Source organism: Vigna angularis, chromosome 5 (assembly GCF_016808095.1).
Source record: "Vigna angularis cultivar LongXiaoDou No.4 chromosome 5, ASM1680809v1, whole genome shotgun sequence".
In the NCBI taxonomy this organism is placed as follows: domain Eukaryota; kingdom Viridiplantae; phylum Streptophyta; class Magnoliopsida; order Fabales; family Fabaceae; genus Vigna; species Vigna angularis.
Genome location: NC_068974.1, coordinates 1,597,125 through 1,624,452, shown reverse-complemented (window position 1 = coordinate 1,624,452; position 27,328 = coordinate 1,597,125). Strand labels below are relative to the sequence as shown.

The window sequence follows — 27,328 nt, the reverse complement described above, 5'->3', positions numbered from 1 at the left end:
ACACACACCCGTACAGACAAAGACGCACACACACACACACACATACGTACACACACACAAACGCACACGCACACATGCACACACACCCACACCCACACCCACACACACCAACCCTCACCCACACACACCCACCCACCTTCCCACCCACACACACGCACACACACATACACACACACACACACACCCACACACAACCACACCAACCCCCCCCCCCCCCCCAACACACACACACACACACACGCAGACACAAACACACACGCAAATGCACAGATGCACACACACCTACCCTCATTCACACACACCAACACACACACATACACACGCAGACACACACACACACGCACATACACACGCACACACACCCATCCTCATCCACTTACACCCACACACAGACCCACACACACACCCACGTACACACACTCACATACACACACACACGCCCAGACAAACAACACACACACACCCACACACAAACACACACACACCCGCGCACAAACACAAACACACAGACACGCATACACACATACACACGCACATGCACACACCTACACACCCACACCCACCCTCATCCTCACACACCCACCAACCTTCCTACCCATACACACACCCACCAACACACACACACGCACACACGCACACACACATACACACACACACCCACACACAAGAACACCCACCCACACACACACATACACATACACACGCAGACACAAACACACCCACACCCACCGAAACCACAAACCCACCCACCTTCCCACCACACACCCACACAAACACCCACACCCACACCCACCCTCACGCACACACACCCACACACTTACATACCTTCCCACCCACCCACACACATGCCCACCCACATACACACACAGACACACGCACATGCATAATTGCACACACACACGCACACCCATACATACACACACACACGCACACGTACACACACCCACGCACACGCATACACACCCACACACACACATACACACGTAGACACACGCACATGCACAGACGCACACACACCCACCCTCATCCACACACACACATACACCCACCCACACACACACATACACACACAAACACACGCACACACACTCACTCTCATCCATATACACCCACACTCCCAACCACCTTCCCACCCACACACACACACACACTCAAACACACTCTCACACACACACGCACACGCGCACACACATAATCACACCCACACACATACACACACACACACACACATGCATGCACACGCACACACACACACACACACCCACACATGCATACGCACACACACACACAAACACACAAATAAACAAACACACACACACCCACCTTCCCACCCACCCACACACACATCTACCCACCCACACACATAGACACACACACTCGTACAGACAAACACGCACAGACACACACGCACACCCACACTCACACGCGCACTAACACATATAGAGAGACACACCCACACACACACACAAACACACACACACACACGCACACACGATCACACACACCCCCACACACACACACCCACCCACACACACACACACACTCACGCACACGGAGTCACACATACACACGCACACACACACGCTAACACACGCGCACACACACATACCCAACCACACACACAGACACACATACGCACACACACACACACACCCACAAACTAACGCGCACACACACCCACCCACAAACACACACAGACACACCCACACGCACACACACACACACACGCACACGCTCCCACACACACAAACACACACCCACACACACACACCCACCCACATACATACACAAACAAACGCACACGCACACACATACGCACTCACACACACACATACGCACACACACACACACGCACATACACACACACACACCCACACACAAACACACACCCACACACAAACACATACACACGCAGACGCACACAGACATACACACACACACACGCACATGCACACACGCACACACACCCACCCTCTTCCACACACACCCACACACACACACACACGCACATGTACACATGCACACACACACACCCTTATCAATACACACTCACTCACCCACCCACCCACCTTTACACCCACACACACATACACCCACGCGCACACACACACACGAACACGCACACGCGCACACACACTCACACACCCACACACACACACACAGGCATGCACACACACACGGGCAGGCACACACACACACACACACACTCACACACCGATACCGACACCCACACCCACCCTAACCCACACACATCCACACACACCTACCCACACACACAGGCACACACACACACATACACACACATATACGCACACACACACACACACACACACACACGCACATGCGCAAGCACAGACACCCGCTCGCACACACACAAACACACACACACACAGACACCCATACACACGCACACATACACAGACACACACGCACACCCACACACACATACCGACACACACGCACACCCACACACACATACCGACACACATACTCACACACGCGCACTCACATAGACACACCCACATACACACATAAACACACACACACACACCCGCACACACATACATGCGCACACACACACACACACACACACACACACACACACCCACACACGCATACGCACACATTACACACACACACACACATACCCACCTTCCCACCCACCCACACACACACACCCGCACACGCACACACACACCCACACACGCACACCCATACACGCACACACACACACGCACACGCACACACACACTTAAATACTTTAATTCATGTGAAGAATATAATAATGCTTTTCTATGTCTAAGAAAAGATTGTGATGAGTATTTATTCAAAGACACCCAAAGGAATATTTGAAAATTTTTAAAAATGATGTTTTTTTTTAATTTACTAAAATTATTTTAAAAATATTGCTTAGATAGATAAGTTGTGTTCCGAAGTACGAATCTATATATACAAATATTCTAAGGTATAATTTCATATTGTTTTTAAATGGATCAAGTGAAACTTGTAAAAAGAACTTCACTTCTTTGTTTTATTAAAATAGTATTGTAAGTATAACTTCACTTTTTTATTTGTTTGAGAACTTCACATTTTTTTAATTAAAGTGTTTGAATTTAATGAAAAACACTAAACTAAAAAAATACAACTTTTTAACCTACCTAGTTCAAAATAAAACCAAGTAGTATCTTAATGTATATATACTTTTTCATTGCAAAATATACTTAATTCTTTCAAAACATTAACCTATTTTAATAAATTTCCAAAACAAAAACATTACATCCCTTTCATAAATCTTCCTAAAATCTTATGATTGTGGGGGTCTATGCTTTGTTATCGGAATTCCGAACCGACACTTAGCAAAAGAATCTTTGCATATCATAGCATGAATGAGGGGTCCTCTTGGAGAAAACTAGGTCATCTTTCTTAGCATTTTTCATCACTTCTCCATACAAATAAAAGGCATTAAATTGGACAGCAACACAATCCGAATCATGGAATGCACAAGCAACTTTCCCATGCCACCCATGCTGCAAATTCCTATCCAATTCAATCATTCTCCAAACAATTCAAAGTCTCATATATTTTATAACAAAAATTAATAAACAAAGATCACTGTTGGATGTTTTCTTTTAGGTTGTTGTAAACTTCATTCTACTTATTGAATGTAGTTAATTCTGAATTATGGACACCTGGTCAGAAGATATTAATGGCAATCTTAGTGGTTTATATAACCTAGTAAACAGAATTGTGAGAGATTGTAAATAGAGACAACTTCTCTTTTCTGAATTAAAAATATTGAGTAAATCACATCTAAATGGTAAGTTTTTTTTTGAGAATAATGAAGAATAATAATTAAGATAATAACACTACTGTAAAAGCAAATATGTATGTACCATCTTATAAGATCTTAGTGACGATTCTGAATTTTTTTTTCTTATTAATGTGTATATTATTAGGGTTTATTATTAATGGAAAAATAATATAATATAATCAATATATCAGATAAAATTCTCTTTAACTTGTTAGAATATATGAGAAATTTTTGTAACATGTAACAAATGAATAACAATAATAAATAATCAAAAGTCACGTATTAAAAATCATAAAGTAATATATTAAAGACACCAAAGTTTTTTAGTGTGAAAAATTCCTCAATTCAAAAGTAGAACCATGTGTTGCGAACCTACCAAAGTTTCGGCTCAATCCAACGGTGAATGAAGCTATCATCATTTTATCGAGACTATAGAGTGAAAAATTTTACATAATTGTTTTTTCTCTTTTTTTCTCTCCAAGCTGAATTTTTGCTCTCTATGTATAAACATATACCCTCTCTAATATGACTTCGGAGCCTCCTCACTTAATTTGAGTGAGTCAAAGATGTGTTGACCACAATGTTGGACTTTTTGGCATATTTGGGAGTCCAAACCCAACACATCTCCCACCTCACAACTATGCGGAGTGACTCTCAATCTGATGATCTCACAAGTCTTAAACTTTTGTCTCAGAAAATCCTTAGTCATCATATCAACACCATTCTCATCTGTATGAACCTTTTGCAGTTCCAAAAACTTAGCATCTAAAACATCACGTATCTAATGATACATCACATTAATATGTTTGGATCTAGAATGGAAAGTTGAATTCTTACCAAGATGGATAACACTTTGACTATTAACAAACAATGGATAATTATCCTACACAAAACCAAGATCATACAATAATTTCCTCAGTCATAGCAACTCCTTGCATGCTTTAATATAGCAATGAACTCTGCCTTTACAGTAGACAATGTTATACACCTTTACAATCTTGATTGCCTAGCCATAATTCCCCCTGAATACTTAATCAAGTAACCCAAAGTGGACTTCTTGGAATCAATGTCTCCAGTCATATGTGAGTTGATGTAACACATCAAAGTAAGTTTATCACCTTCAAAACAAAGCTTCAAACCAATAGTACCACAAAGATACCTCAAAATACATTTCATAGCATTCCAATGCTCTTTACATGAATTTGACAAAAAACGATTGACTATATAACAACATGTGCAATATCAGGTCTTGTACATATCATTGCATATATCAAACTATCCATCGCAGATGCATAAGGAACTCTGGTCATATATGTCTTCTTAGCTTCATTTGAATGACTATATTTAACACTTAGTTTAAAATGAGTAGCAAGAGGAGTACTCACAACTTTAACATTTTCCATTTGGAATCTCTACAACACAACTTTAGCAAGAGGAGTACTCACAACTTTAGCATAATTATGAGGGATGACATTTTCACCACAGTGAGAATATCTCATTAAAATCAACACCTTTTTTTTTTCTAAAGCCTTTCACCACTAATTTGGCCTTGTATCTTGGAAATGTAGAATTTGAATCTTGGAAATCCACCTGGTTTCCAAAGCCTTTTTTCCCTTAAGCAATTTTACTAAGTTATAAGTATGACTATCATGCAAAGATTTCATCTTATCTTGCGTTGCATTCAACAACTGTTGTTTTTCTTCAATATCCAAAGCTTCTTCAAAACATTCAGGTTTTCCACCATCAGTCAAAGTTACTACTCATTTGAAGGATACCCGAAAGATGGTTTTCTCAACCTCTCGAACCTTCAGGTAGGGACTTGTGGTAATTCAAATATATCACCAAGATCATTTTCATACCCCCATTGAGCATCATCAATCGAAACCTCTACTCTATTTTCAACTTGTTGATCATTAACATCAACATGTTGCTCATCATCTTGAACTTTTTAGTCACAATATTATCTAGATTGTGAACTGGTAATCGCATTGGATTACCGCCAGCGAGCTTATAATCCTTCTCAGGTGTAGCCTTCTACACCTTGTTGATGTCTTTAATGGTTTGATCTTTCATGAAATGCACATCATGACTTCTTACTTCCTTCCTACAAGATCATACAACATGTAGCTAAATTTATCATGACCATAACCAATGAAGATACATTGCCTTGTCTTTGCGTTTAACTTGGATCTTTCATCCTTTGGAACATAAACAAATGCCCTGCAACCAAAGACACGTAGTGATCATAGCCAACATTCTTATCAAACCAACTTTTGTCTAACACCTCAATATTCAAACCAATTGGAGGACTAAGATTAATAACATGCACCACTGAAACCAATTTTAGTTATTATATGATTTCGGATTTTATTCTTATCTCAAAATTTGACCATGTTAGGTCTCTATACTTAATGCATGAATGTAATCATTTTCGTCCAATGGCATTAACTGGTTTTTGACATGACAAACGAAAAATCATTTTGGATGCACTCTACAAGTTTCCTTTATGTCAATGTCTTAAAATGTCAAAGTGATAAAATGATTTAGTGATAAAGTTGGAAGGGAGGGTGGAAGAGATTAAACTTTCCCGCTAACAATTTGAGTTATAAGATTGACTTGAAGAGTTTGAAAAGAAGGGTGATAGAGGTTGTGCATTTAATTCTCCCTATTAATAAAATACTAACAACTAACATTATCCATAAAAAAAATCAAATTTTGAGATAGAGACAAAAATCAAAATCAGAAAAAACATAGTTAACGTTATAAATCATTTATTCCTATTTAATATAATGGCATTTATTTGTTCTTAAATTTTTTATTTTTATTTTTTTGAAAAAAAAAACGAGGAATCTCCATTAATTCTTTTACAATTTAATCAAATTCTCTTAAGAAATATTCAATATAAAGCTTTCAACCTTGAATCAAACACATCCTTTATCATTGTAATAATGCTACCACTTGTGCTTACTATCATAAGCTACTTCTATGTATAATGTTAAAGTTTTTACTAGTCATGAAGAATTCAAACCAGGGTTTTTCTCTTTTGTCACTATTTTTATCCAAGTTATTAGAAGATGCATCGTAATTGTTAAAGTTTTGATGGTATATTGAATTGCCTTAGAGAACTTAATGGTGAAAAAAAAAATACTCTAGGTTAACCTCTAAAGATAATGCAACTTTTTTTTTAGAAAAGCTTCAATAATATCAAACTTATATATAGGTTAAGGATTTATGTTACATGTAAGAGTCGAATTATTCTTAAAATAATCATAAGAAACTTATTCATTCTTCTACTTTTTCAATTTTTAATATGATAGTAGCAAAAAGTAATTTGTTAAAATCGAGAATTATATGTATAAGTTTTTTCCTCCAAAAATGGCTTTTTTTTGTCTATATATTTGTTTAATAATATTTTTTTAAATAAATTTATCTAATAGCTTTTCTAAGAAAAAGAGAAAAATAAAAAGAAAATTTATTTTTTATAAATTAATACATTGTTTTATTGTCACTGTCATTATTATATTATCTTAAATTTTTTATTACTTTTTATTGTTTATATGTTTTAAATTAAAAATGTTAACATTACAAATTAAAATAATTAACATTTCATCAAATGATCCTATATAAAAAGCACACATTTATACAAAATAAATTCAATATTAAAGTAGTTTAAATTGAAAGAAAAAATCGAAAATAAATAAAAATTAAATTAATGAATATTTATTAAATTAACTTATTTAAATAAATAATTTATTTAAATATAGGTTTAATTGCTTCCTTTGTCCCCAGTTTGGTTGAATTGTGTCAAATTCATCCTCATTTTTAAAAAAGTTTCATTGTCGTCCTCACGTGGTGTAAAAGTGTCAATTGAATCCAAACATAGAAAAAATTTGTGTCAATGTAGTCATCTCCGTTAAATACACACTAACGGTGTTAAGTGGCTGATTATTTGGCACTAGAGAATTAAAACGTGGCAAATGAGTCACAGTTTCCCCTTTCCTCCCCAAATTCATCTCCTCTTCTCCAACACAAAACAGAAACCCCCACTTTCTCTTATTCTTCTTACTCACTCGACAACCACGCACAAAACTCAAATCTCCCTTTCCCAGCCGAGACCGGCCACCGCGTCATCTCCGTGCACACTGCCGCCTCCGCCAGACCGGCCGCTGCGTGTCGCCGTCCAAGTCGTCGCCAACTCATTCCCCCTTCCTCTTCGCGCGCGGGAAGAACTCGCCTTGCACCCTGCAACCACCACTACCTCCACCGAAGTCGGCCGCCGCGAGCCTCCGAGGCCGCCAAGGGCCACTCTGTCCGATCTCCTCTTCTGCCATAGCCTCCGCGCCCAGTCGCCACCTTTCAGACCACGAACCAGGGTCGTGCCGGCGACGGAACCCGCTGCCCTCGCCGGAGCCCGCTTCCTCACCAGCACCGTCACTCTCCTTTTCTCATTCCCTTTTTTTCATTTATTGATTAGTTTGGTGTTTCGACTTCTGAGATTAAGAACGATAGATGTGTGTTGTGTCCGAAACAGTGGTGGCCCCTTTTTTTTTTAATTAATCTGATGAATGTTGTATCATAGAAACGTTGAGGGAATGGGCTAATCTGATAGGTTGTGTTACAGGCTGAGGATGACAAAATTTTTGGTGCTTGGTGTTGAAGTCAATGAACATGAGGATGTTGAACTAATGATGCAGTTTGAAATGTCAATTTGTCACCCTTGTTTTAATGTGTTGGATATAGCAGAGGATAAAATGGCTTATTCCAAAGGACAAGCTTTGAGTGTATTGGCATGGAATCTGTGATTTGGTCTGTTTATTCGGTTTGATACAGGTGAATGATGATCTTGCATAGCTGCGGCCGAAATTGTTACTCAGGTTGAGGGAGATCTTGTTAGATAGAAAAAGGTTTTTCACCAAACGCGTTCTGCTTTCAAAAGCCGCAATTGCGATTTTTCACCCTTCCTCAACTCAGAAACACTCTATCTCAAATATCTCAAATGCCGTAATTAGTTTTCGTTCACAAATACCCTAAATGAATTCTGATTTTAATTTCCCCAATTCAATAACCTATTTCATTGACACGTCATTACCACTACTGTGACTTATTTGCCACGTTTTAATTCTCTAGTGCCAAATAATCAGCCACTTAACACCGTTAGTGTGTATTTAACGGAGATGACTACATTGACACAATTTTTTTCTATGTTTGGATTCAATTGACACTTTTACACCATGTGAGGACGACAATGAAACTTTTTTAAAAATGAGGATGAATTTGACACAATTCAACCAAACTGGAGACAAAGGAAGCAATTAAACCTTAAATATATTATATTCATTTTTTATAAAATAAATAAAAATACTAAAATTATTTAAAAAAATTTAAATTATAGTTATATAATAATTATTTTAGAGAAAACGCATGTTATTTATATAATAAAAAATTTTATTTATATACTATGCCAATTTATATTTTTTTAACTAGTTTATCAATTAATTTTGCTAAATATTTTTTATTCAATTAACTAATTTATTAACCTAAAACTTATAAATTAAAAATTTATCAGTTAGGAGTTTATTTTTGAATTAACAATTAGTTTATACGTACCACCAATGAACTTATAATATTTCTTTAATTTTTTTCTTCAATCTCATCTTCATCTTATTTTTCATCTTATGAAACTTCAGTCTTTAGGTTACGGAATTTATTCTTCACTAAACTGCGTTTCTTATTTGTGATTTTGATTTTGATTTTTTTATTATTTTTCTGTCATTCTAATATTTTTTCGAGTTCTTAAATGAATAGGTTAAATGCCGGATTTAATTAGACTAAAATAAAAAAATACATGTATAAAATTAAGTCAAATAAGGTTTTTATAAATATAAGAACTAAAATAATGAAAAAAATAAAATCATAAATTTTACCGTGTGTACGATCCAATTTTTAAAACTTCTTCCATTCTTTTGTATTTAATGTTATTAAAGCTTCAATTATTATAATTTAATATTAAGAATCCACATGTCACGTCCTTTAAAGAAGGGGAAAAAATAAAATAAAAATATCTTCAACTACGTGGTCCCTTCAAAACGTCACCGTTTCTTCTGCCAGAGATCCACCTGAAATGTGAGGTTTCTTCTGATTGTTACCCCCCCTCTCTCTCTCTCTCTCTCTCTCTCTCTCTCTTTCAAGCTCGAAACTTCTTCCATTTTTACTTTCTGGGTATGTTCTAAAATCTGTGTCAGAATACTCTTTCACGATTTTTTTTTCTTCTGTTTTCTTTCGTATTGTTCATGTGCTTCCTATTGAAATCATGCAGCTAACTAGTTTTGTTTTTGGGAATTCTTCAATTTGCTTAATTTTCTTAGACGCGTTAATTGTTATTTGAAAGTAACAAGCAATGGTGAAGGACACAGCGTACTATGACATATTAGGTGTGAACGTTGATGCATCTGCTGCAGATATCAAGAAGGCTTATTATGTCAAGGTAATAAATAATGAAATTTATGACCTTCACTTTTTCTGATTTGTGCAACCAGAAAAGGGGATTTTAGAATGTTTCTATATTGTTACCTGATCTGATGGAATGTTGAATTTGATTATACTATGTGGTTGAGTTATGGAATCGACTTGGTAGTTACATAAATATTGTTTCGGTTTTTTTGTTGTTTAAATTTGAATAAACCATCAATTTTGTTTTAGAAGTATCACCCCCTCTTCTAAATGATCCTTACACTAATGAAATTATATAAGTAGTCTCTATAGAGTATTGAATATCGATCAATATTTGATATATTTTACTGAAATTGAGGAACTAGTTTAAAGAAATTTTCGACACTTCAGGGACTATGTAGCATGATTTGTGATACTTTAGTGGCTACATACATACTTTCAATAGTTTAAGGGCAATTTAGCAGAGAGGATGATGCTTCACGGATTGATGGTTTAATTGTTTAATTTTTTATCCATTCTGAGACTAGTGCTACACGCGTCAGATAACTGGGGATGGCAAGAGGATATGGCATACATACATATATATATATATATATCCTCATATCCAATTTAAAGAATTAGATATTACTTATATACAAACCCGAATTAAATTAACACGGGGATTTTTTGTCAAAATTGAAAAGTGTTCAGACAATAGAAACAGATTCATTTGTTTGTGAGAGTTGGAGTTCAATAAGCCCAAAGATTGAACTCTGGAAGCTGTTTATTGATCTTGTTCTGCCTTCAATGGCTGTTTATTTCAAATGTGCTCACCATGCAACACTTAATTTGTGACAAAATTTTGGGATAGAGTAGAAGAAATGATGTCTCTCTTCTAGTTAGGTTTAGATTAAATGTTTAAAAAACCACATTCATGCTGGTGTTTTAGTTTTTTTATATTGTTTTCTGACTGAATCTTAAACTTGGCAGTTCCTCCTTTTTTGTCTCTTTAATAACTGTTAATCTCTTTCTCTCTTCCCGTTTTAGGCAAGAATTGTTCACCCTGATAAGAATCCAGGGGATCCTCAGGCCGCAGAAAATTTTCAGGTAAGTAAGAAGCCTTGTTTTGTCTGAAGATATATTTAGTAGAGGTCATTAACAAAGTTATTTACATCCTTCTTAGTTCTTACTGTCATACGTTTCACAGCACAAAATATAAAAGTATATGTACATTTGGATCTCTCCCTCTATCCAGTTTGCTTTATTTTTCTCCATATACTTTCTAAGTCTGGTATCTTTGTATATTTACCAGAAACTTGGTGAGGCTTACCAGGTTTTAAGTGACCCCGTGAAGCGTGAAGCATATGATAAAAATGGAAAAGAGGGAGTAGTACAGTAAGTCTATATTGTCCTCCATGAATGAACAGTAATTAGTTAATAATTGCTTGCAATGAATTCATTCTACATCAAGTAGTGAAGTGTTGATTTTGCAATTCAAAGATAACTCGTGTAGGTTATCATCAAAAAACAGTTTCTGGAATAATATTTTAATCTCATTGAATTTTCCTTTTCTTGGTACTATATCTAGTTGTTGTCAGATTTAAACTGGAATCAAAATATGTAACTAAATATACTCTATGTGCTTGTTGTTAAATCTTCTTAAATATTAATGTGATTCAAGTCTACAATATGATTTAGAGTTACTTGTGAAATGAAGTAAAAGAAATAACAAGTGAAAAAGATACACACTATAGGCACTTAGAGAGCTTGCTTCCTTATTGTTGAAAACTATAAAATAGTGGACTTTAAATCTAATTCAACTGTACAAAACTGACTTGAAAGACGAGGTTTATATCTATTTATATATCATAAATTAGCCTTATCTCTAGTTGATATTGGATTTTTGACACATCTCTTCATGTCGAGACGTGTACATCTGGAGTATGAGACTAGGTATTCATGGATGGTGGCCCGATAGTGGATGGAACGATAGACCTAGCCAATATCAAATCTTGTTAGGATAGACTCTAAATGACTTTGATACCATGATGGATCTTTCAAAGGAATTCATCAGGGAGACACAATATCAATGAGACATGAGCCAAACATACATAAGGGATTGACATCACCTCCAACCCAAAACCTTAAGGTAGTGTATTTGTAGGTCTTCCTTGTATGTTGCTCAATTTTCTCATTTCTACACAATGTGAGACTTAGACTCACATCCAACAATCTACATGAGCCACAATGAAACCTTTTGCTTTGACACCATATTGAAAAGTATACTTTAAGTCTCACTCAATCCTACAAAACAAGTTTGTAAGATGAGATTTGCATCCTTATATATCGTAAATTAGTCTTATCTCTGGTTGACGTGGGATCTCCAACAAAAATTACATCATTTTGTGCCCCTTTAACTCCCTTCCTTGTCTACTCCACTCAACTTATCAGAATTTCACTCTCTAATATTCACAAACCTACCTTTTGTGTCCTCTAATATCTCATTCCTGCTTGATTGAGCATAGAAAGGTGCCTAACATGGTGTTTATGTTACTATTAGTATTTGTCATTGTTGCCAACCTCATAGGTTATATTTCTTATTGTTGTGAGTTAGAAAGCAGTTCTAACCAAACTTAGTGAAACTCAATGAAGATATTTTGTTGTATTTGTTCAAAATACCATATAGTCAAATGTTACTGAGAAAGGTCTTGAAAAATATCTTAATCAAATAGTACGAATTAGAGAATCTATAATTTGATCAAGTGTGCTAGTTCTGTGAGTATTTGCCACTATGTTGGGGCTTCAAAATTATGGTGGAGACCTAATATTGTTTTATCTGAGGTATAAGAGAACGAACTTCTCTGCTTTGTATTGCACTGGAATGACAATTATTTAAGATTACAATATCTCCATCTCTCGATTTCAAGACCGAAATGTGATACCATAAAATCCAGATCGATTCTATATTATCTAAAAGGGAAAGAAAGACAAACAGTTCTAGCTAATTTATAAGAATACTAAACAGTAAAATAAAGTCCTAAAATTAATATATAACATAACTCCTAAAATTAGTATTAATCTATCAACCAAATTAAGGCTTGTTTATTTATGAATATATGCTAAAATCATTATTTAAGACGTTTCAAGATGAATCTAAATTAACAGAATGCTTTCATGGATTGAGAAACCTGCAAAATACACTGATTTTTTTTTTTCAGAGATAACATGATGGACCCTACCGCTGTATTTGGAATGATTTTCGGAAGTGAAGTTTTTGAAGAATATATTGGGAAACTTGCACTGGCTTCTTTAGCATCTATAGAAATTGATGAAGACATACAGGACCCTGAAGCTCAGAGGCAAAAAATTCAAGAAAAGATGAAAGTATTCTCTTTCTTCTTTTCTAGTTCTTTATGATGGTTTTCCCAAATCCTTTGTACTGTTCCCTCTCATAATTTAGTAGCTGAAACTGTTTTCCTTGTTTGTATCCGTAGGCATGGCAGAAGGAAAGAGAGCAGAAGCTTTCAGCAATTCTGATAGACCGGCTGCAACTATCGGTTGTTGGTCAAGAAGAGGAATTTACTGCATGGGCAAAGTCAGAAGCTCGTACCCTTTCTAAAGCCGGTAAAATCCTTCTTTTTATCATGTAATTTTAATAATGTATTATTAAATAGTAGTCCAGAACTTAGAAGTTTCAATGACTTAAACATTTTCATTTTCAAGAGTGTCAATTTATGATATATGCTACATGCATTCTAGACTTGTCCTTCAATTCAGACCTTTCTTCAGCTCTATTTTGAGGTTTTAATATACAAGGGCTGCAAATAAATTGTAATGATCTATTGATGTAATAGAAGTTTTTAGTTTTATTTCACAGAAATTTGTTTTCGAGGTACAAATATTATGTTTTTTTTTTCAGTTTTGAAATATAATTGTCAATATTCAAAGAAACTAAAACACATTCATTCTGGTGTAGTTTATAATCTTCAAAAATGCTTCCACATGCTATATAAATTACATTATTTCTTAGTGAAAGATGTCCAAATAATGCCTAATTTGTAAGCCTATAATGCTAGCAAATCAGGTCTGTTGTCCTGGATTTCTGTTGTTGAATTATTAGGATTCTCACTATGCTAGAATGTTTTTAAGTTGTGCCGAGCTTGTACTAGTTGTGCCACATTTCTGCTTGAGCTTAAGTAATATATCAGGTGTTCGAATGATGAATCTATCCCACTATTATTATACCATTGATTGAGTGGTTCTATGCTTGTTATCCTGAAAAGATATATAATATAGGCATCATCCAACAGAATCTTAAATGGAGTGTGAAATCCCATTGTGGCAAGATGCTTATGTACTCTTAGACTACTGAACTCAATGCACTAAAAGCCTTAATTTGTCGACAACATAACCTTGCATGTTATTGGATTAACTTTGAAATTATTATAAAATTCAGATTGAACCTTAAGTGTTCGGGCGTTACTCTTGCAGTACCTTGTTACATTTTTATGATTTCATATTCTCCATGAAATGGATTTAACTTTTTCCTGACTTACCATCATTATAAGTTGTTCAGCCTCATAGTATTATACTAACTTGATTAAAATACAGGATTAGAAGAGAAGTGTAGTCTGTAACAATTCTGCTGAAACATTTTTCACACGACACTTGAAAATTCTACAAAAGGACATCCATTTGTGTATATTGTAGATCCTCTGCGATGTACTTCAAACGCATGAATTTCATATGTTATTATTTCTTATCAGTTTTAATCTAATAGCAACCTTTGGGTCAAATGATGAAAATGGCAGCATGCTGCACATTAAAAGGATGACACATGGTTGTAAATTCATGTGGGACCACTATCATATGATTGACCATTCTTGGTTCTGTTTTTCCCTTGCAATTTTCATAACTCATTTCTGGCATTATTTTTAGCTTTTGGTGAGGCCATGCTACATACAATTGGTTACATCTACACACGAAAATCTGCAAGAGAACTTGGCAAGGATTTACGGTACATGAATGTTCCCTTTTTGGCTGAGTGGGTTCGAGATAAAGGACACCGTATTAAGTCACAAGTAACAGCAGCCTCAGGTTGTGGACTATTTTGTTTTTATACTGGGTAGTGATAAAAGGCCCTTTTAGTCCCTCATCTCTCATTTTTTTTTGTTTTTTAGTTTTAGTTTAGTCTCATAAGTTTAAAAGGTTTTATTTTAGCTCCTTAAATTTCTTTGTTTAATTAAATTGGTACTTACATCAATTAATCACACTACGTATCCACTTTGGCGGATGTGGTAAATGCTTACTTCATGTAATAGTTTCCAGTATGACCAAATTAGTGTGATAAGTTGATGTAAGGACTAAATTCAATCTTTTTAAACTTAGAGAACAAAACCTAAAAAAATAAGATGGGACCAAAAGGGTTTTTGGCCTTTGTGCAGTTCTAGTGTATCAGTTGAAAGGATATGGGCATTGGAAGGGTTTAATGCAACTTAACTGTTTTTGTAGGAGCTGTGTCCCTAATTCAAATACAAGAAGAGCTCAAGAAACTAAACCAAGGAGAAAACAAGGAAGAAAACATAATCAAAGCTATTGAAGATAAGAAGGATGCCATGGTTAATTCTCTATGGCAGATCAATGTGATTGATATTGAATCAACTCTGTCACATGTTTGCCAAGCAGTAAGTTGCAGTATATACTCTCTGTAGTCTGAAAATAAAACACTCTTGGCTGATAACTCACAGATAATAGTCTTTCCTCCTACGTACCTGCTGTGCATGACATTTATTAGTTTGCAGTTTTTGACCTTGTAGGAAGAAATTTCACTTTTTTTCTTATGTTACTCAGTTTTTTTAATCTTCCATTCTTGAAACAACTGAGATCACAGTGCAGGACATTGTACATGTTGCCTCTATATTATGGCCTGTGTGCAATTCTTGTGTCCCCCTATAGCTTTTTGCTTCAATTTAATCGCTTAGTTTTTTAATTGTAACAATCAAATTCTTATTTTTTTCAATGGCTACAATCAAACCCTTCTGGTACGTCTTTCCTACCTGAAACTATTGAACTTTCTTTTTTAGCCCCCTAAAGATCTCCATAAACTAAACCTATTAAACTATTTTAAATACCCTTCTGCTTATATTCAACGATCAAAACATTATGTTTCCTCTAACATTAAAAAGTTTTGATTTTCCCCCTATTTAAAACGTTAAGTGCGCATTCTATGAATTCTTCCAAACTTCATCACATTCAACTTCTAAACCTTTTAAATCATTTTCTGTCTCAAATTCATCTCAAGCATCTAATCATTATGAGAGTTTTATGTGAAGAAAAAGTGATGGAAGTATATGATAGTAAAATAACTAATTTTGACTAAATAAATTATCGAGGGAGGGACAAAAACTGCACAAAAAGGGTCAAAAATATAATTAAGCCCAACTTTTACATTGGAAAGCAATTGGTGGACCATGCTCCTAAAGTATTTACTTCGGTATTGAACTGAAATGCGTTCTATGAAATGTTGAATAAGCATATCATATATATTGAAATGTCAATTAATGACAAATTTTAAGAAAACGGTTTCTTTTTTTCTCAGGTTCTTAAAGATCCTAGTGCCTCCAAAGATGTTCTGAAGGCTCGGGCCAAAGCATTGAAAAAGTTAGGAAGCATCTTTCAAGTAAGTGCTTGATTTCATATTTTAATGCATCAACAGCTAATATGACTGCATAGTTCTGTCATATGCTAGTATGGAATTGACAACAATTTCAATAACCAATTGTGACATTTGTTTAGTCCCTCTAAATATCTCGAAATTTAGTGTAGTCGTTTTAAAACTCTAATAAATTTAATAAGGAGCTAAAATGATGGAGAAATTAATGAGATGTCACATACAGGAAACAAGCGGAATGCTGAAGGGGTAGAGGCATCGGGGGTTATTTGTGATGGCAAGGTACCTATCAAACTCAGGCATCTTTTATTGTATACTACACATTCAGCTGCACTATGTGATAGTGAATGTTGTTCTGCGGCACTATGTGGTGGTGAATGTTTGGTGAGATTTAAATAGGGATGTCAAAGTGGGCTAAACTTGACGAGTCAGCTCTCCAACCCAACATAAAATAGGCTGGCCGGATTAGAAATTTCAACCCGCCAACCCGAAGTAGCCCGACTTGCACAACCTGCCGCGGGCTAGCCTGCAGCTTGTTTATCCAAAGAAAAGGCATGTTGCACTACTCACACAAATATGCTTGTTGGTAATGCTGTCAAAATGGGTTAAAACCCATGGGCTAACCCGGCTCATCATGGGTTCGGGCCGGGTTGGATTTGATAAAACTGTAACTTTTTTATATGGGTCAATTTTCAACTCGGCTTACTTAGAACCTGACTCACCCAGGTTGAACCCATAGTGAGCCAGGTTGGTTTACCAATGCACCTAATTTAATTTAATTATTTATTACTTTGTATTTGTAGATAGGATAAAGAAAAAGATGTTTTAAGAGAGCAAAATATTTTAGATTTATCCATTCAAGATTCTAATCTTATAAATAGATAAGTGACAAAAATAATCAATATTAGAAACTTATTTGTTCGTTTTTTGTGCTTGCTTTTGGATTACATTTGATTCTCTTTGAAGTTTAACATCATCTTAGAATGAAATTTATTTAGATTTCAATTACAAAAAAAATTGTAACTTTTTTTTTGGATTTGAAAAAAAAAATTTATAATTAAGTGAGCCAATGAGCCAACCCGTTTAACCCACCAACCCATAGTGAGCCGGGCCGGGTTAAAAATTTTTCGGCTCACTACTAAGTGAGCAGGGTTGAGTTGACTCACTTAAATGACCAACCCGTGGTGAGCCGGACCGGGTTACCTGTTTTGACAGCATTACTTGTTAGACTAGGTTAGGGTTTGTAATTAAAAGTAGAAACATACCAACAAGCCACACAATGTGACATGACCACCACCACCACACATAAACACACAGTGAACCAACCCCACCACGTGAGATCAAGAGAGGAGGTGAGCATAGCGCCATGCACCACCACTAGCTCTGCACCTCCATCTTTTTTTTTCGACGAGCATCTTTGTCCAATGGCGGTGTCAACAATTGGGGTTTCATCACAACCTTCAACTGTGCCCTTGGAACGTCCTTTGCCTCAGCTTGCTGGTCGCCTTTAACCGCCACACTCACTAGACAGAGTCACCTCCATATCGCCCTTGGAGGCCTCTGATGTCGGAGCTCGTGCATCTTCTGCCTCTAGTGGTGATCCTGCTGCCACTGGGGCTTGTGCCCTTGCCGCTGCATTGTGGAGCTGTCATCCAATGACCTCATCTCATCTTCTCATCTTTGGCAATCCCCACAACGACGGTTCCCACGACAACGGTTCCTTGATTATGCCCTGATTTACCTTGATTTCCCTGATTTTGCCTTTTTTCGGATTAGGGTTTGTTTGTGTAGTTTCTTCAAAACTAGCTGGCCAACCCTCCAGCCTGTCCAATTGCGGGACAAGTTTGACATCCCTAGAGTTAAATGGACAATATGAGCATATAGCATAAATGAGAATGTTGAGATGAATGTATATAGTCATATAAGAAAGTACATAATATGGAATGACTATAAAGAGATTGGTTTGGCATTTTTGAGGGATAGATGACAGAAAACTGGTTAAGGTGGTTTGAACACGTACAAACAAGACCATAAGAGGACCTGTTATAAGAGTAGATTTCATGACTTATAGCTCTATGAACAAATGAGGAGAACAAAAATGAAGTAGGAGGAGGATATCATTGAGAGAGATTACAAAAATGACTGGTTTTTAATCATGTCAAATGATGTCATGTGATAATGTACCTATTAAGTAGGACAAGGCTTTGTTGTTGTAATCAGAAGCTAAAATCACATCACTTTTGGTAAATCTAGGAACTAAACATATTTTACCAAAACCCAATTTCAAAATATTTTAAGGGACCAAAACATATTTTACCATTTTATTTATATGTAATTAAGAATAATGTTCCATTTTGCTTCTCAGGGTGCTAAGGCTCCTTATAGCAGAGAAAACAGCCTACGCAAAGAAAATGGCAAAGTAGTAGATGCTCCTTCCTCCTCGTCGTAGTCATCTTGTTCAGTTTATTTGATATGGTTATGTGCTGAGTAGTATTCTACTATTCTTGTGGCCTTCTGGTTCTCTGGATTTTGAACACTGTTTGATGCAGTGCTTCATTGCTGTTGATAGTCATGCTATGTAATATTGCTTGAACTCATGGATTGGACTAACCTGCCATAATTACACACTTGTATTTAATAATTATCTTCTAGTGATTATTGATTTCAGTCCATTCTTATCATGTTACCTTGAGTTTAATTTAAATCAACTTATTTTTCTCTGAAGTTTTGAATCATCTCTTATGATCACAGTCTTATATAAAGTTGGCTATAATAAATGAAACCAAAAGCTTTCACCCCACATTTAAACATTAAATGTTGTATGTGGAAATCCTAAACTATTTGTTGAAGTTTTTTAAGTGTTTTCTGTATCATATTAATTGTTGGTTTACATTAAACAATATAACAACTTGCATATACAACTATGTGCAACTTTTTTTTAATGATTCTCTAATTAGAGGTTTTGGAGTTTCACTTTTAATACTATATGTTAATCAGTTTTTTTATTAAGTTTTATTGAGATGAGTCTTCATATGGGATACGTCAAAAGTGGTGTCGACTATGTCTTCAATTGCACCACAATGGCACGATGGTTAGTGTTGGTGTTGCTCTGGTTTCTGGGTATCTTCCTTTCATTTTACATTAACATTGTAACATCAATTGGGTCATAATTGTTACGTAATAAAAAATTGGATAGGTCACAGTTGTCATATTATTACGCCATTAGTGTTTTTAATGTCGTAAGTAAAAATGACCACCAATCGCTTTTACATATTATGGGACAACTGTGAATATATAAAAAAAAGGTATAAAAAAAAGGTAGAATCACTCTGAACACACTTAAAGAAACTAAGGAACTTGGTATTAAGTCTTGTATTTATCAAACCTTCCATTACATTTTATTTGGTCTCTAAATTACAAAAATGAAAACAATAATTTTTTCTATCTTGATAAAATACTTATGAAATATCTATTTTATTTCTTTGTTTATTTTCATGTCAAATATGTAAATTAATTTTTAAAATATAAATATAATTAATATTATTTTAATAATATTATACTTAAAATGAAATGGATTTGGATGATAAAAAAATGTAGAACAAAATTCAATGTGTCAAAGAGATAAAGTTTATAAGAGAAGATGGTAATAAAGTGGATTTGTTTTTAAAAAAATAAAACATTTAAAAAATGCTAAACCAATGAATGTTACACATATTGTATCGATCCAAAGTGCAAAATACTTTTGCGTGTCAAGATTGAATTTCTCTGAGTACCATCCTTTTTTAGGGCAATAAAACGTTTACTGTTAAAAATGATTAACAAGACGACACCACAAGATATATGTATAAAAAAAATAGCCATTTAAAGCAAACAAGTTGAGTCATGCTTGATGAATGGTAATGAAAATCACTCCACTACTTGGTTACTAACCCATTGGATAAAATCATTGACACCATTAGAGAGGATAACTCAAAAAGATTCTAAAGGGAAAAAAATTCAAATTTTCAATCGATTAGAGACTATGTACTAGTAAAATACAGAATATAAAATGAGATAAAGTTTGATTTTGAAGTTTTAGATTAGCTTAAGAGTTTACATTTAGATTAATAATAGAAGGAATTTTTAAATCAAGTAATATTAATGGATCGATCTATCTTATTTATGATTCAAACTAAGTTAAACTTTGAAAATAATGATAAATAATTTTTTTTGAGTTTAGTTTAATTGGTTCATTATCTATATTTGTTTCGTCTTTAAGTTTAATGAAAAAATATCTAATTGTATTTAAATTGTTTTTAATTTTAACTTTTAAATAACGTAGAGCTATTGAGTATTTAAACAAATTTCAGTCCAAATTTAAGGAAAATTAGGATTCAACATACAACACCAATATTTCATTCCCAAGTTTATTGAAATAGTATCACTAGGACTTATTATTGCATTTAAAGTATTGTCCACGTTATAATCTAAAGCTCCTATAATTGTTTTATTTTTAAAATATGTCTATGAGGATTGAAAGAGAAAAATTTATTTAAATTGTTCTTGGTCTAAACCATTGAATATACTATAACAATATCAAATAAAATGGAACTTGTTTAAATCTTTAATTGTTTTTGTTTTAATTCCACGTTATAAATGTGAAAAACATATAGAATTGTATTTCAAATATTGTTTAGACCAAATTTATAATATAATATTTTATATTACATTATTATTAAATAATTTAAATATTTTATTATATAAATATTCGTAACAACATTAAGTAAATATTTCTTTGATATACAAAACTTAAAAAAATACATCTAAGTTTTATATCTTTTTGTAAAAGAGATAAGGAAGCATGATTAAGCAATTAAAAAAAATTATCTGACTATATACATAGGTGAAAAATAAAAGAGTTGAAGTGAAAAATAAAACCAAGAAAGAGATACAGGGAAAAAAAATGGAGAAGCAAAGAGATTATATAACATTTTACAAGTCTTAATTTTAGTGAAATACTAAGATCAATGTAAGTAAATAAACATTTTTTTATTTTATCTATTTCTTTTATTTATTCTCACTAGTAAAAAAAAAGAAGTTTTTAATTCGCATATTGCACTTCAATTTCAGAAAAAATCGAAACGTATCAAAACATGATGACAATTTTGTAGTTTTTTCGAAATTATATGTTTTGGTTCGGTGGAAACCGATAAAGGGTATATTGTGTCGGTTTAGTGAGCAATTGAGATAAAAAATCTTGTTTTTCCTCTTTAAATCAAACTTTTCACCTGATAGCTTTTTTGAATTAGGTCTACTGTCCTGGTTTTTTGACCAACCGTAGCAGAAAACTCTGCTTCCCCTCTATAAATCAAACTTTTACCTAACATCTTTTGAGAATTAAGACATATTGTTTAGGTTCTATGAAGAACTAAGGTAGTAGATGTTGATAAAATGAATTTGGAACGTTAAGATGTAGGAGTTGTCAGCTTCTAGCAGAACATATTGTCTCGGTAATCAAAAATAACCGTTGTCGTTTCTATTTATTGTACTAGTGTTTATAAGTGATTCTACCATATTAGATGTATCTAAGCTCATCATCTGTCTTACTTATTTCTTTATTTTATAATTATTTTTATTCATTATGTTATTTAATATATATATATATATATATATATATATATATATATATATATATATATATATATTATTTAATGTATTACATGATATTTGTTTTTATTTTTATATATTAATGGAAATATCAATTTAAATAAATAAATGACTAAATTATTCAAATCCATTCATAATAGTCATCTCAACGATTTTATCATACCAATTGAAAGATAGATAGACATAGATATGGATGTCTCGGTGTTCTTGAAATGATTAATAATTTACTGTTTTATTTTCTATATCTTCCACTACTTACACTGTTTTCGTAATAAACCTGTTTCCATTAAATATCAATGGGATATGTAAATATATATATATATATATATATATATATATATATATATATATATATATATATATATATATATATATATATATATATATTATACTGGGAGAGATGTGTGCATACTTTTAAATTAGTTTATTCTTTTATGACCATGAATAATATAAGATATGAAAGTATTTAGAGTACTCCAACTTTTGAATCAATGGATACATCTCCAAGTTTCTCCCATCAAAAGAAAAGACTCATGATGTTTTGTATCTCAACCTTTCTTTCATCATCACTTGTATGTATCCAACTTGTATTATTTTTTAATTTGTTATTTACTTTTAGAGATGAGGATAAATGAGAGATTGACATGTGTGTTCATTTTTAGATAAAAGAATAAATTTAAAAAAATTATCTTTTTAAAAAATAACTTTCATTTTATAGTCCTAAATAAAAATTAGAAATCTATGAAGTTAAATTTTATACAGTTCTTCAATGATTATTATTTTTTTCACTTGTAACTTTACTTTTATGACTTGATTTTTAAGAAAATAATAAAATAAGACTTACTAATAATTATTATTCAAGAAAAATTATAAACAAATCATGGATATTCGTACATCAAATACCATAATATTTCATACTTACTTCATTAGTAAATGGATAATTAAATAGTCATAATTATTTATCTACAGATATCTATTTAGTATTTATCACCAACATAATATTCATACTTAACTTCATTAATAAATGGATAATTAAATAGTCATAATCATTATCTACGGATATCTATTTAATATTTATCACGAATTTTATCATAAATATAAAAGAATATAAATTTTTTTGTTATTCCAAACTAGTACATTTACAAAAATGACATTTTCTTGTTTGTATTTTTCATAATAATATTTAGATGAAGAAGAGAAGGAGAAGAACTATCCCGATTAATTTTTTATTTAAAATTAATTATTCAAATTGTATTTTAAATTAAGTATAATTAATTAAATTTTATATTACATTAAATTTTACTAGAATAGTAAAATTATCTTATATTTTAATTTATTAAAATATTTTTTTATTTATCACACCCATCAAATCATTCATAAACTTTTATAAATTTTTCTTTCTTTTTACTTCTTCATCCCTTAAAACAATTTACATCGAACCTTTGTATATTTAATCAAATGTTATTCCTTTCTATTTACTTACAATGCTTAGTTCGTGTATATTCCTCTAATACTCTTTGTTAATAGAGTATAGGAAATACTCATACAAAAAAAAAGAATATTCCGTAATTTATTAAAATAGAATTAAATTAATAATCATATTTTTTTTTTAAAAAAGGTGTTATAAAAGTAATATCAACATCGCATATGTTTACTTATGTATACAATAAAGTTAATTTTTTTTTATAAAAAAAATTATCAACATGTTAAAAGTTAATTATAGGATAGTATAAAAAATTATCCGAAAACTATTGGAATAGTTATGTATTATATTTTATAAATAAATAATATCAATATGTAAACCACTAAAATATTTTATTTTACAAACCTCTTTTAAGGATTGATTACGCAAAACCTAATTTTAATTTGAAGAAGGGTAGGTGCTACAAAAGATATCTATTTAGTGATGCCAAAGTGCACTTCTAACTATATCTAGAACATTATTGAATGAGATCAATGTCGAAATTTTATTTGCTATTAAGTAGATGGTGTAGTAAATGATGCACTTGATGAGGATTTGATTTATAAGATCAAGCTTTTACTATTTTAAATGGATGGCTTATAATGATCATGAGTACTCAAATCACAAAGCAATCCACGTATTATCCTAATTAAACCTAATCAATTAAACAAAGCATCCATGCAAAAAGATTATTAGGCCAGTTTGCTTAAGAAAAAGGATAATCTAGACAGCTAATAAAGTATGTGAGAGAAAGGAAAATAAAACAATTTTGCTTTCAACAAAAAAATGATAAAGAAAAAGTCAATTAGAATGTATTAATACGATAAAAGAAAAATATATATCATATATATTATGATTTTATATTATTGTTTTAAAATTTATGTTTCTAATGATTTTTTATGTTAAACGATTTATGTATTTATAATTATTATTATCATACTCAATAGTTTTATATCACTTAGGAGTTTAAATTAATCACAATTTAAATATTTTTTCTAAAGATATCTTTTAAATAGAAAATCATGGTATATAAGATTTCAAAGTGGACAATATACATTATATGTATGGTGATTAAGATATCTCTCGACTTAGAATAAGAATATTATAACACTCACCGTTATATCAGGAAAAACATTCTATCTCTTAAATTCTTATTAAAAATAATAAAATATTTTTCTTAAACCTCGACTAGAAGTAGATATTTAATAATATATTACAAAAAAAGGGGGTTTATATCACTAATCCAAACTATTTTTTTTTATTTTGTAATAAGATTGAAATATCTTAAATATTTTTTATATTCAGTAATTTTTTATTGCTAGGAAAATAAAAATCTTTACAATGAATGCGTTTAAAGTTTAAATTCATTTCATTAATAAAAAATTAAGAAATAATTATGATCTTGATAAGTTCATATAATTGTTATGGTGAGAATTGCGTTATATTAGTCCAATATTGTATTATAATTTATTGTAATCAGTCATATAGATTTACATATTTCTAAATCAAAGACTTATTTATAACAAGAATTACATATATGAAAGTTGGATAAAAAAAAAGAGAATAAACGTGCACACTATCTAAGGTACTTTAAAGTTTAATTTTTATAAAAAATATTAATTTTGAACATTATTATTTAATGTAATTAATCCTAATTAAATTTTAAAATTTAAATTTTGAATCACGATACACTATTAAATTAAACACGTCTTTTTAGATAAACTATATCCTTCTAAAAATCTGTCATATAGGTGACTAATGACCTAATGGCTATTCAAGTGGCTTGGAATTGTGAGGCTATTGTCTAAAGGGTCCACGTGTTGGGTCCCTAATCTTGACAAATGCTGAAAACATGTTCTTTTATCATCCCTAATCCTTAACACCACTTGTATAGGATTATATCTTTTCATATATAAAATCATTCACCTTACAAAAAGACACTATATTTTAATTAAATTTTAAATTTTGCCCCACCGTATATATTATTTGAAATGACATGTTTTGATTAATTGATTAGGTCAAGTATACAGTGAAAAAAATGCTAAACACTTATATTTTATACCGGTTGAAATTTATCAAGTATAAAAAGTGATGTGATGACAATATTATAAATATGATAATTATTTTTATATCGATTATCAAAATCAATATAGAATGTGACACGATGACAAAACTATAATAAAGATAAATTTTTTTTATATTAAATTGTTATAACTAGTTAATTTTTCTTATAACTTTTAGTAGGGTTGTTAAGTGATAGAGTTATGTGTGTGATATGTTGTGACATTGTCGTGAGTTGATCAATTATTAATGTGTAAAAGAGGTGGAGAAGAATCTTTGTGATAGAAGATAATGCTTGACCTAATAAGGGGAGCCATAAACATCCTAAAACCACTTTAAGAAAAGAGGTAGAAAAAGATAAGAGTTTTTAAAACATTACAGTGCTCATCTTTATTCTCCACCAATGTCCTTTCATTGATGTTTGGTGCTTTGTCCTTGTCGTTAAGGATAATTGGAAGCACTATAATTTAGAATACTATTTTATGCTAACCTAATATCACTTTTTTGTTTGGATTCATCTTCTTTTAGACCCTTCTGCGCATGCTTTTTCTAACTTTCCATTTCAACCCCTTTTGAAATTTTACCTTTTTATATAAATTTCCATGAACTGGATGATTAATAGATAAAACAAATCCATAAGACTTAATTAAAAATAATTAAATACGTAGGAAAAACTTAAAACTTAATTAAATTTTATTAATAATAATAATAACTAGACCAAATTATTTTATTATTAATTTCGATCGTGCCTATCATATTAACGGTTAAGAATATGCTTTTTTTTGTCAGACAGTCGTCATGGGAGAATTCTAAGACAGAATAACGGGATTTTTTAAGTAGATAAAGTTATTTCTTGATTAAGGTTATATCAATACTTCATGTTTAGTGTTCAGAAATAGAGTTTGAGTGTGCTTAGAAAAGTTATACCATTAACTTACTTGAAGTTTATATGTTATGAGTTTAGAGTTAAGAAAAATTAAGTTAATAAATTAGTTGATAATAATATTAAGTGACATAAAATGGTATATTTGATTATTTTAATTATAATAGGATACAAAATTATAATTACAAATTTTCTTAAAATACCAACAAATGAAAGGTATACGTGCATGACGATCGTAAAAAAAAGATTATGTTAAAATGTTTGTAATTTTTGTTATATTCTTATTCATTTATAACACATTTATATATCAATATATATATATATATATATATATATATATATATATATAATTATCAAGTAAAAATA

At 32.3% G+C, this 27,328-nt stretch overlaps 1 protein-coding gene across 3 annotated transcripts; it reads left to right on the top strand.

Moving 5' to 3' along the window:
* The first annotated feature begins 9,888 nt into the window (after positions 1–9,888).
* Positions 9,889–19,577, top strand: LOC108340479 (chaperone protein dnaJ 10). Of its 3 annotated transcripts, XM_017577893.2 has the most exons (11): positions 9,889–10,030; positions 10,177–10,295; positions 11,288–11,347; positions 11,553–11,635; positions 13,459–13,624; positions 13,735–13,864; positions 15,179–15,337; positions 15,752–15,924; positions 16,839–16,919; positions 17,137–17,192; positions 19,276–19,366. In XM_017577893.2, exons 2-10 carry the CDS (start codon positions 10,209–10,211, stop codon positions 17,161–17,163), a joined length of 966 nt encoding a protein of 321 aa, XP_017433382.1. In that variant the 5' UTR covers positions 9,889–10,030; positions 10,177–10,208; the 3' UTR covers positions 17,164–17,192; positions 19,276–19,366. The 3 variants fall into 3 exon arrangements, with proteins under 3 accessions (XP_017433382.1, XP_017433379.1, XP_017433381.1); XM_017577890.2 differs by lacking the exon at positions 17,137–17,192 and having other exon boundaries at positions 19,276–19,577; XM_017577892.2 differs by lacking the exon at positions 17,137–17,192 and having other exon boundaries at positions 9,931–10,030; positions 10,200–10,295; positions 19,276–19,577.
* Positions 19,578–27,328: the final 7,751 nt, after the last annotated feature.

What these genes read in the sequence shown, in the direction of transcription:
- LOC108340479 (XM_017577890.2), top strand. Translation starts at nt 10,209, where the DNA reads ATGGTGAAGGACACAGCGTACTATGACATATTAGGTGTGAACGTTGAT. An exon ending in AGGCCGCAGAAAATTTTCAG is followed by an intron (nt 11,348 to 11,552) that starts GTAAGTAAGAAG and finishes TATATTTACCAG; the next exon opens with AAACTTGGTGAGGCTTACCA. An exon ending in AGTTAGGAAGCATCTTTCAA is followed by an intron (nt 16,920 to 19,275) that starts GTAAGTGCTTGA and finishes TTTGCTTCTCAG; the next exon opens with GGTGCTAAGGCTCCTTATAG.